The 12,243-nt window shown below is 36.9% G+C and overlaps 1 protein-coding gene across 2 annotated transcripts in view; it reads left to right on the top strand.

Moving 5' to 3' along the window:
- Ccdc81 (coiled-coil domain containing 81) overlaps nucleotides 1–12,243 on the top strand; it is a 44,328-nt gene that overhangs the window by 21,531 nt on the left and 10,554 nt on the right. The window contains exons 8-13 of one of the 2 annotated variants that reach the window (XM_015507100.2): nucleotides 3,638–3,731; nucleotides 4,133–4,279; nucleotides 4,961–5,065; nucleotides 7,731–7,903; nucleotides 9,092–9,170; nucleotides 9,388–9,608. In XM_015507100.2, the coding sequence (XP_015362586.1) occupies nucleotides 3,638–3,731; nucleotides 4,133–4,279; nucleotides 4,961–5,065; nucleotides 7,731–7,903; nucleotides 9,092–9,170; nucleotides 9,388–9,608 (819 nt within the window). The remainder of the gene's footprint in view (nucleotides 1–3,637; nucleotides 3,732–4,132; nucleotides 4,280–4,960; nucleotides 5,066–7,730; nucleotides 7,904–9,091; nucleotides 9,171–9,387; nucleotides 9,609–12,243) is intronic. The other variant, XM_048787945.1, reaches the window with a different exon arrangement.

Below are 12,243 nucleotides of genomic sequence, written 5' to 3'. Positions count from 1 at the left end.
ATATTTCCTTTCTTTTCTAATTCAGCACTCCTATTAAATGTATATTTGAGTTTCTGAGTTGGTTCTTTATTTCTAAACTTATTTTAAAAATATTTTCTTTATTCTCTGTGCTATTTTTTTAAACCTTTACTTTATTTTTATGTGGTGCTGAGGATCAAGTGCCTCACGCATGCTAGGCAAGTGCTCTGGGTCTGAGTCACAACCCCAGCCCCTCTCTGTGCTATTTTTTAGGTGATGTTCTCAGTTGTATTTTCAAGTGAAGTAATATAGAATTAGATGGGCTAGTTTACTTATTTATATTCCCTTCATTGAGTTAAAAATGTATAAAATACATTATTTTATATATTATATATTTTACCATAATATTTTAATAATAATTATAAACAATTATTTATAATAATTAATAATTATTTATAATAATTTTATACATATACACTTATTTTATACATAATAAATTTTACATGTACAAATGTATAATATATAATTATATATAAAGATGTATGATATATATTATTTTTATACATCATATATTTTATTACTATATATTGTGTATTTTTTTAAATACTATTGTTTTTTATTAGTATAAGTAATAATTTGGCTTTTACAAGTCATTATTGTTTCAATTACATTTTGCACAGACAGAATAAAAAATTACTATAATGTTTCTTTGACAATGTTGGAAAATGTTTACATATATATTACTTGAAACAATAATACATTCTACTTCAAATAATATATGAACATATCTTCAATTTAATTTGGATATTTGCAAAGTGTTTATTACATGCAACATTTGGAAAGATAAAAATTTTCATAAGATATAGACCTCTAGAATTTACAGATGTGGTAAGAGAAAAGACTAAAAAAGAATTTATATAATATATTACCTTATATTTTATTTTAGTGAAATTAATATAAAATACAATGTTTTCTCTATTTAAAAAATTTTTTCTAATCGGTTATACATGACAGTAGAATGCATTTTGACACATCATACATAAGTGGAGTGTAACTTCTCATTCTTCTGGTTGTACTTGATTTAGGATCACACCGGTCATATATGCACATAGGGTATTAATGTTCGATTCATTCTACTATTCTTTCCACTACCAGACACCCTCCCCTTTCTTCTCTCCCCTCTGCCTAATCTAAAGGACCTCTATTCTTTCCAACCCCCCCATTTCCCATATTTGTGAATTAGCATCTGCATATCAGAGAAAACAATTTGGCCTTTGGTTTTTGCGGATTAGCTGACTTTGCTTAGCATGATATTCTCCAACTCCATCTATTTACCTGTAAATGCCATAATTTCATTCTTCTTTAAGGTTGAGTAATATTCCATTGTGTATATATACCACAGTTTCTTTATCCATTCATCTACTGCAGGGCATTCATAGTTTAGCTATTGTGAATTGAGCTGCTATAACCATTGAGGTGGCTGTGTCACTGTAGTATGCTGATTTTAAGTCCTTTGGGTATAAACTGAGGAGTGGGATAGCTGGATCAAATGTGGTTCCATTCTAAGTTTTCTGAGGAATCTCTATACTGCTTTCCAGAGTGGTTACACCAATTTGCAGTCCCACTAACAATGTATAAGTGAACATTTTTCCCCACATCTTCGCCAACATTTATTGTTGTTTGTATTCTTGATAATTGCCATTCTAACTGGAGTGAGAGGAAATCTCAGTGTAGTTTTGATTTGCATTTCTCTAATTGATAGATATGTTGAACATTTTTTCATATATTTGTTGATTAACTGTATTTCTTCTTCTGAAAAGTATCTGTTCAGTTCTTTAGCCCATTTATTGATTGGTTTTTTTTTTTTGGGGGGGGGGTGGTGTTGAGTCTTTTATATACCTATCTGAAGTGCAGGTGGTAAAGATTTTCTCCCATTCTTTAGGCTCTCTCCTCATATTATTGATTGTTTCCTTTGCTGAAAAGAAGCTTTTTAATTTGAATCTATCGCATTTATTGATTCTTGATTTTACTTCTTGTGCTTTAGGAGTCTTGTTAAGGAAGTCAATTCCTTAGCTGACATGGTGAAGATTTGGGCCTACTTTTTCTTTTATTAGGCACAGGGTCTCTGTTTTAGTGACTAATTGGTTTTCTTTTTATTATTGGTCTGCTCTTTCCAGTTTCTCTAATATTTCTGTGAATTTTAAATATGCTTGTTTAAAATTCTTATTTGTCATCAGTTGCTTCATTATTTCCTTGGGTATAAATGACCTCTTTTGTTGGGTTTGCCAACAGAGGTGCTATCTTGGCTCTGGAAGACTTTAAATGCTTGACAGTTTTGCTTTGAGAATTCCTATATGTGCCTTGCTGTTAGGTGGTTGTCATAACATTCAGGATGTACAGTTACAAACCCTAGGCAAATATTTGTATTAATATTTAAAGCCCTTGCTCCGGGCCACCTGGACCATGCTAGACACCATATCCTTGTCTGGTGTGGGTTTAGTTGTTGGTTTCTGAGAAGGTTTCTGGTGTCTGTGGGATAAAACACAGAATAAAACTTGTGTTTCTGACCCTTGATCAGGAGATTGTAGCAGGAATTGTTCTTTGCCAGTGGCGTGGGAAGGAAGCAAAAGCACTTGTATTCAGTTAGAAAATTTAGTCAACTCCACCTTCAACACAGCCAGAATGCATCCACTTCTTACCATTTCTGCTGCTACCACCATGGTCCCAGCTGGTCTCTCTTTCTCGTTTTATTGGAACAGTCTCCTAATGGCTCTCTCACTTCTGCCATTCCTCCTATTCAGTTTATTTTCAACAATAGCCAAAGAAATCCTGTGAAAATTAGGTGGCTTCATCTACTTTCCCAAACCCTCCATGGCTTCCCTTTCTTACTCAAGCTAACCAGTCAGTGTTCTTATCTGGACCTTCAACCTCCTACCAGGTCTCTGACTTCTCTCCTACTTCTGGCCCCTAAGTCATCTCCCTCCAGCCACACTGAGACAGGTACACTCTCACCTCCAGGACTTTGCACTCATTTCTTTCTTTTGAAGTGAGTTTTGTATCTGATATATCTACCTTGTTTCTCACTTCTTGCAAGTATTTATTCAAATATAGCCTTGGTGAGAACTTCCCAGGTCATACAGTTTATGATTTCACACTCCATTTCTCCAGCATTGCATGGCATTTGTTGTCCTGGGACACACCACAGAGTTCAATTATTTATCCTACTGCCTGAGTATCCCCATCAGGATGTTAATTCAGCAAGGACAGGGATTGTGTGTGTGTGTGTGTGTGTGTGTGAGAGAGAGAGAGAGAGAGAGAGAGAGAGAGAGAGAGAGTGTGTATTTTGCTATTCCTGTACCTAGAATGGTGCGCATTTGGTAAACAACTCAGTACATTTTTGTGGAATGAATACATTTTATCTATATTATGCAGAATTGATAACTGAGACTTTGCAAGATGACACAGCTTGTCCAATGTCAGTCACTTTGTAAACACAAAAGCTGGGATTCAAATCCAACTTATACTGACAAAAAGTATAAGTTCTTAACCTTGATATATACAGTTATTCTAGAGAAAAACAGATACTTTTCTTTGTCTTATGTTTATACTTGCCTCTAAAGTTATTGCTCCGAGGCCAGAGTACATTAAGCATTAATAAATATTGCATTATTTTTTTTAGCTCATCATCTTTAGCTTTTCTGAAAAATGACAATGAAACAAAGCCCAGAACAGACCTAGCCCCTGATTGCCAGGATCATAAAAGGGCGGGACAGGTACAGTGCCTTCAAACAAACAAAGCCTAGAATCTCCCTCTGACTTCTGTTTCTCAAAGATGGTTCTGGGACTCTCTTTCCTAATTATAACATATGGGTGTGGCACAAGTACTCAGGACCCAAACCTGGACTGTGCTAAACCCATCACAGTCTACTATTTCACAGAAATAAGATCTGGAAATGTTTTCTATTTTCCAGTTGCAATAAACACTTCTGATTGAGAGTTCAGTAAATCCTTTTGATTATTTGTGGGTCTACTCATTTTGCTAATTGTCACTAATATATTCTTTTGTAAAGTGTGTTTCTTGACACACCCAGCCTTTGGAGAGCTTGTGAAGGGAATGTGAAGGCAAAAAAGTAAAATGCAAAAAATTAATTTGTCCTAAAATTTGGGATTGTAGGAAATGTGCTATGTATGTTTACAACGAGCAAAACGGAATTTCCCGTTGTACTACAGTGAGGAGAGGAGAAGGGGAGCAATAGAAGAAGAGCAACTCATACAGCAACATCAAATAATGAAAGATCAGGAGGCTTTCTTCAAACACCAGGTAGTCCAACACCTCAGTGAAAGAACTGTTTTAAGTGGGATAGTGGAACATGATTATCAAACTCCATTTAAAATATTCCATCATTTTCTCCTGTTCTGTAACATATCTGATATGTTATATACTTATATACTGCTGGACTAAAACTTAGGCAGTGTTCAAGATTTCAACTATAACAAATAAGACTGGGATGGATATCCATGTAGTGGAATACTTGCATGTATCATTAGTTTTTTGCCCCCAAAAGGACTGAATTTTAAAGGTGGAATTGCTAGGTTTTATTGCTTTATCTTTGATTTATGATAAAATATAAATCTAGTCAAAACTTTTACCTTTCAAATTCATGGTCTATTTTAAGCGAGCAAGGACAGAATGGCACCATTATATTTGCTCTATCCAGATTTCTGTGATCACTATAATTGATCCGATTGCCCTCTCCTGATTTGTGATGAATTCTTTCATTCCTTCTTAGGAGCCATGTAGTGATGGTGCCTAAAGTCCAAGAATAGGAAATAAAAAACCTCCCAAACCCACTTTTCAAAATCTCTGAAGACATCAGAAAATACCATTGCCTCCAAATAGGTTTCTTTCATGGTTGGATTAAATGAATATCATAATGTTAAAATTTTTAAAGGCTCTATTCCAATTTGCGATTAAAATGTAAAAAAAAATGTTTTATGATAGATTAAAAGTCTGGCTGCTAGAGAACAGAATCAGAAAAATGCTGCCTATAATCTTGGAGTTGCTGAAGCTATAAGAAGTCACAAGAATGAGAAACCTGAATTTTATGTAAGAGTCCTTTTGAAATTTCTGTTGCTAACAGCAGCTACCCCAACTGTCTTCAGATCCACTCCCTGTATTGCAGGTTGTGCCTTTTAAAATAGTTTTTGGTGCTGGGGATTGAACTCAGAGCCTCCCCACATGCTGGGCAAGTATTCTACCACTGAGCCACACCTTCAGGCCTCTTGTAACTTTTTTTTTTTTTTTTTTAAGTGACAGAGTTGAAAAGTGGGCTCCATAGGCTTGAAACTTTCTTCTAGGACGGGTGCTTCCCAGTGTCTGTCTCCACATCATCCAGAGTCATAGTAGAGTAACTACTAGTAACTGCAGTTCTTGTTAATTATAACCATTCTCAATCAGGTCCTAGGACAGGTGGTGGGGGGAGTACACTGAAGTCCAGCCCTGGAAGCTAAAGAGAAAACCAGCATCATGACAGGATTGCTAGAAATGCAAAATCTAGGGCCCTATACCAGACTTCCAGAATGGGGATCTACATTAGAATATCTGTATGTACATTAAAGTTTGAGAAGCCAGCTTCAGATGGAAGAAGGTACCTGCTTCACTGTTGATTTGCTTTTAATCATGTTGTGCCTACTTTCATCTCTGCCTGATTCTTTCTCTTTTTATATCACTATCTAGGTAGTCTGACAGTCTGCACACAAATCTAATCAGATATATTTTCTTTATCCAAGATTTATGGAACTCCTATAGGCCAGCCACTGTGCTGGCAGCTAGGAATACAAGTTCCCTTTTCTAAAGAGGTCTCAGTCTAGTAGGGGAGACAGGGACTAAAAGAGAAAAGAGTGTGATATAATAACTGCTGTAATAACATCTTTGAAAATGGCCTTCTATGAGTAACAGGCGAGTCACTTAGTGTAGCCCAGAGATCTGGGAAGACTCCTTGCATATAAGAGTTAGGTAAAGAAGTAAGTGGAGGAAGAACATTTCAGGCAGGGGCAGCAAAGAGGGAGGGAGAGAGCATGGGGCTTTTGACATTTAGCTATGATCTCCCTTGCTTCCTATATATAAATTCCAGATTACATTTATTACTGCCCACTTTGTAGCTCCTCTTTGGTATATCTTTAGATATCTTAAAAAGAACAGAACAGAACTGTTGATCCCCTCCTCAACCTGTTCTTTGCTTCCCCAGTTGGTAAGTGGCATCCCTAGCCAGCCAGATGCACAGGAGTGATCTCAGGTTCCCCTTTCTTTGTCTCCCACATCCGACCATCTTCAAGTCCAGCTGCTTTTACCTTTTAAATGTACTCAGTACCTGTTCAGATCTGTTCATCTTCCAGAAGAGCATTGGTTTGCATATCTATGGTTTGCATATGTTTTAGTGTATCCTCAAGAGATCAGGATTGGAAGCTTGGTCCCCAGCATGGCAATGTTGAGAATTGGTAGGCCTGGTGGGAATTGGTCACTGGGACACTGTCCTTGAAAGGAATTAAGGTAGTACCCATGGGACCTAGAGTTAATTCTCATATGAACACGTTGTTATAAAAGAGTTAGGCTGACTTCTAAGTTTCTCTCTGGCTCCTGTCTTGTCATATGATTCCTCCCTCTTCCTGCCTGTGCTCCTACTGTGAGGTGAAATAGCCAGGTAGGACATGCCTGAGCCAGAACCATGCCATTTGGACTTCCCACCTTCAAAACTGTGAGCTAAACAAATTTCTTTAAACAACCCACAAAACACAAATCTCTTTATCTTTTATGTTGCCACCCCAGTCAAAGACACATCATAAGGTTCAGCTTCTTCAGTTGGTCTCTCCTCGGACTCATGTCTTGCATCTTCTTCTCCTAACATCTGTTCTCCACACAGGAGCCAAAATGATCTTTTACAATTCTTAACCCAAACATACCACTCTCCTGTTTAATTCCTCTAGGAATTTAATTCCTCTATGGAATCCTACTGAATTGAACTGAAAGCTGAACTTGCTTTGCTCTATCAGACCCTGCCAGATGTCCCTGCCTTCCTCCAACTCTACTTGCCTACTTCTACTTCTTCCTCCCTGTGCCTCAGCCACATAGCCCTCCCTTCTGCTCATTGAACTTGCCTCACTTGTTTCCATCTGATGTCTTCACACTTTTTGTTCTTTCTTTATGGGACACAGATCCCACTGGTATTTACAGTGGAGGCGATTCAGTCTTCTACAAGGAAAAGCCTTCTTTAGTAAACAACTGATCTAATCCTATTCCTACCTAGTCACTTGCTAGGATAAAGGCTACATTTGAAAAACTGTTTACTTGTTAATGTTTACTTGTCTCTGGCACCTGAATGCAGGCTGGATGAACTTGAGGATCTCTGAACTCTGTCATTGTTGGAAAGTCTAGAATGGCTGGGCCCATAGTAGATACTTGGTGCTCTCTTTACACCACCTCTGTCTGCTTGCTCATGCTTTTAAAGGTGTTCAGAATTCTTTCTTCCTTCTAAGAAACTAGCTCAGGACAACTCCATGGTACTCTTTTTTATCTCTGTCTCAGAAATGGGGTTCTGAGCTCAATTAGCTCAGCTTGATTATCGAATGTGCTCATGTTGTTATGTAGGTTTCTTACATGTTAGCTGGCATATTAGAAAGTAAGAAATACTTTCTCATTAATTTTTATTCTTCTGAATCATTAACTTTATTTTTCTGTGTTCTAGTATGAATAAATTGCTTTTCTTTCATTCTAGAAATCCTTCCTGTTTGATAAACGGCCACTTAGTCCTGAGATTAATGCTATTAAGCAAGAGGAATATTCCCAAAGTCTCTTGAGACAAATGGCTAACAGACGGGAAAAGGAAATAAAGCAAAGACAAAACAGAGAGTTGATGGACCACCTAGAACAAGTACAGCTCACAGAGGAGTGAGTCTAGCCAGACGTCCTCTGTGAAATGGATTCAGAATTTCTGTGTGAATTTTTATGTAAGATTGAACCAGCATTGATAGTTTTATTAGCACCACTATAATCAATTGAGCAACAAGCTAATCCAGTTAGCAGTCAATACCCTCATTAGAATTAGATGGTATTCTAATTACAATAATGAAAGATCCATCATTATGATTATAATAATGATTGCCAATCTATAATTATTATAGAGTATCATTTTATATGTTTTTTGCTCACCAGTACTAGGGTGTCCCATGGAAACTGAGTGAAGAAATGTATGGGAACCCAGGAGGGAATGGAACCAGAGACTGAAAAGGCCTGTACAGTGGCCTTCTCTCTGCTTACACACAGATACTTAGTTGACATACTCTTTTTTTTTTTTTTTCCAGCTCAGACTTGGAGAATGTTAGTTTCAATTTCAAACTTCAGGAAAGAGATCTGATTGGTCTTGATTAAATTACCTGAGGCCTTGGATAGGGTTAGGTATATGGAGTTCATATGTGCCTAAACAGGGGAGGGAGGCCCATATTTCTGATACTAAAGTCAGGAGAGCAATTGACTGAAAAGTATATTCTATAAATGTTCTATAATGTTCCATTGTACTCACTTAATAGATCATATGTGTTTCCTGAAGTTATTATTTACAATAGGGATTACTTTCCTTAAAAAGGACTTTTACAATAAATCAGTTGATAGGTGAATAGTCCCTTACTGCTTTCATATCTAGATTTTTTAAAGAATTGGCAGGGTAGTATAGAAGGGGGGCTGCTGTTTCAATAGTATTTGGACAATATGGTTCTATCCCCTGCTTATACCTATCCTATCTGTCCTGTGTTTACATGATGCCCACTCGCCTATGGATTTGAACTACTTTTTCTTTTTTTTTTTTGCAGTTATAGATAGATGCCTTTATTTGTTCAGTTTTTTATATGGTGCTAAGGATTGAACCCAGCACCTCACACATGCTAGGCAAGCACTCTGTCACTGAGCTATGGCCCCAGCCCTACTTTTTCTTTCTTAAGATGAAATATCCCATAATGAAACAATAATTTTTATTTATGATGTCTCAGTATTAATACTTGACTGAAAATGTTTCAATGATGCGAATCTGTGTTGTTAAAGACTCTAAAACTTCTCCCACCTTCTCCTGTTCTTAAATATCAGACTTGCTGCACAAAGAGCCAAATATTTAAAAGATAAAATGGAAGAAACACTGTGTTACAAGACAGCTTTGGATGCTCAGGTAAGGGCCAAGTATTATTATTATTATTTTAAAATTATACAGTTTTTCAAAAGCATAAAATATATAAATACTCTAATATTATGGACACTTTGGTGTTACACATTTGGTGGGTGTGAACCTTCCTGTAAGGTATTGGTATTTTACCATATTACAGAGTTGTGCATAAAGTTTATTCCATGATAGCATTAAAATCTGCATATGTTTGTTCCCATTTCAGATGAAGAACAGACCCTCTCAGTTACCTGTGTTTGAACCGGACTCCTCTGAGCCCATCTTTGGTAAGAAAAAGACTGACTGGCTGGTGGAAAAGCGAAAGCGGGAACAGGATTACATGAAGCACCAGCTGGAAACAGCTGCTAACCAGAAGAGGGAAGCCATTCTGCACCAACTGGTGGATCAGAAGCGGGACTTGGAGATGCTTAAGAGGACAAGAAAGGAGTAAGGAGATCTTGAATCTTTTCTTCTCCTCCCTGGCTTCTTATTTTTCCTTCTCTTCCTCTCTCCTCTCTCAAACAACAGCAGAAAAGTAAGAATAATAGATAACACATTGAGGAGTTAATTGTGAAAGACACTTTTCTAAGTTAACCACATTCTTTATCTCATTTTATCTTTACAATCCATCCTATGAAGAAAACACAATTAAATAAATAACTTTAAAAGCCCTCTCTTGATTTCATTTCTCCCTTCAGTTCCCTCCTCATATTTTTCCTTCCTGTTACAGTTTAACTTCTTAAAAGGGTTGTCCCTTCCAGCAGTATCCATTGGAAGTAGGATGTGAGCCTCAAGTGTGGTGTTGTGCTCAAGTAAATCCAGACATGACACTTGGAAGGGGGTCTTGCTCAACTTCCACTAACCTTCCTCCATATGTGAAGGTGTGTGGAAGGTGTCAGGGTAGGCTGAGGAGGACTTATACTGTATCAGTGCACATACTTTTCAGTTCAAACATCAGACATCCCATTTCTTAAAATGCCCAATTGGTCACTGCACCAATGGGGAATTTTTAAAGGTCCTATTTGGCTCTCAGTCTTACAACATCTCCATGGTTCTTCCCTAGTCTTTCCATCATCCATAATCTCCTGCTTCTTATTCACCCAGATTGCTACAGGGAACTCTAGTTTTCTTTTTTGCAGATGTTCAGTAAGTCTTAGATTCTTATTCTTGTTCAGTTAAAAATGTCAAGGTACAAGGAGTTCCAAAAAGGCTATGTCCAAAGGAATTCAATCTCAGAAGTCAGTTGTATTTATAAAAAAAATTATTTATTAAATTTTTGTAAACTTTATAAGTGGTCATAGAGATAGCGCATGTATCTGTTGTGATCTATACCATGTAGGCCCAGATTTACAAACATGAGTAGATGGAGGTTATGGTGATAAGGGTGGGATCTGATTGTTGATAGAGAGGGGTGGAAGTGGTGAAACACATAATTTCTGGAGTGAAGTCCACCATAGGATAGATATTGCATATTCTCAGCAGTGTATGTCTGTATATTTGCTAAAATATTATATATTTTTATATTTATTTGATGGTGATTACCCCAAGCCCACAAGTATACCTATTCTGTCTATACTTCCCTAAACCCTCTGGTATCCCCAAACCATATCCCCATGTTCTTTCACCTAAATGATGCATACTGGGAACTCCAGACCATTTCCAGTATCTGTTCTGAATGGTTGGTGTGGTTCTACCATTTTATGAGTTGTGTGATATTAAACAGGTTACTTATCTCTGAAGATGTTGATTTCCTTATCAATTAGGAATAATACAAGTATCTTTAGGTGGTTGAAGGCTAAATTAAATAATCCTTGTAAATAACATAGTATCTGATTCAGCCTAAGTGCTCCCTCAAGGGTAGTTATTACTATTACAAGAAAAAGAAAAGAAGAAAGAGCTTTTCTTTTTCTGGATTATAAATTGACATAATTATTCTCTATTACATCAGCTTAAATCAATGGAAATCGCCTTATTTGGGGTCTTCCCTAGATCTGGCTCCCCACTGATACTTAGTTACTCATTCTACTTATTTTAGAACATAAACTCTGAGTGATTCTGAATATTTTAAAAGCTTTTCATGAGATAATGAATAAAAGTGGTTGTGGAAAATGTCACAGTAGGCTTTCAGTCCCTGTAGGGTAGTAATGTAATGGTGTGGCTGTAGATGGTGAGCATTTTTTCATGTACTTGTTGATTGATTGTATGTCCTCCTCTGAGAAGTGTCTGTTCAGGTCTTTGGCCCATTTGTTGATTGGGTTATTTGTTTTCTTATTGTTTAATTTTTTGAGTTCTTTGTATACTCTGGATATTAGGGCTCTATCTGAAGTGTGAGGAGTAAAAATTTGTTCCCATGATGTAGGCTCCCTATTTACCTCTTTTATTGTTTCTCTTGCTGAGAGAAAACTTTTCAGTTTAAGTAAGTCCCATTTGTTGATTTTTGTTATCAACTTTTGTGCTATGGGTGTCCTATTAAGGAATTTGGAGCCCGACCCTACAATATGTAGATCGGAGCCAACTTTTTCTTCTATCAGACGCAGAGTCTCTGGTTTGATATCTAGCTCCTTGATCCACTTTGAGTTAACTTTTGTGCATGGCGAGAGGAGGGGATTCAGTTTCATTTTGTTGCATATGGATTTCCAGTTTTCCCAGCACCATTTGTTGAAGATGCTATCCTCCCTCCATTGCATGCTTTTAGCTCCTTTATCAAATATAAGATAGTTGTAGCTTTGTGGATTAGTCTCTGTGTCCTCTATTCTGTACCATTGGTCCACCCTCCTGTTTTGGTACTAGTACCATGCTGTTTTTGTTACTATTGCTCTGTAATATAGTTTTAAGTCTGGTATCGCTATACCGCCTGATTCGCACTTCCTGCTTAGAATTGCTTTTGCTATTCTGGGTCTTTTATTTTTCCATATGAATTTCATGATTGCTTTATCCATTTCTACAAGAAATGCCGTTGGGATTTTGATTGGCATTGCATTAAACCTATAGAGAACTTTTGGTAATATCGCCATTTTGATGATGTTAGTTCTGCCTATCCATGAACAGGGTATATTTTTCCATCTTCTAAGATCTTCTTCTA

Source organism: Marmota marmota, unplaced genomic scaffold (assembly GCF_001458135.2).
Source record: "Marmota marmota marmota unplaced genomic scaffold, marMar, whole genome shotgun sequence".
Taxonomy (NCBI): Eukaryota; Metazoa; Chordata; class Mammalia; order Rodentia; family Sciuridae; genus Marmota; species Marmota marmota.
The sequence above is the reverse complement of the archived record's forward strand: the minus strand, read 5'-3'. Positions and strand labels throughout refer to the sequence as shown.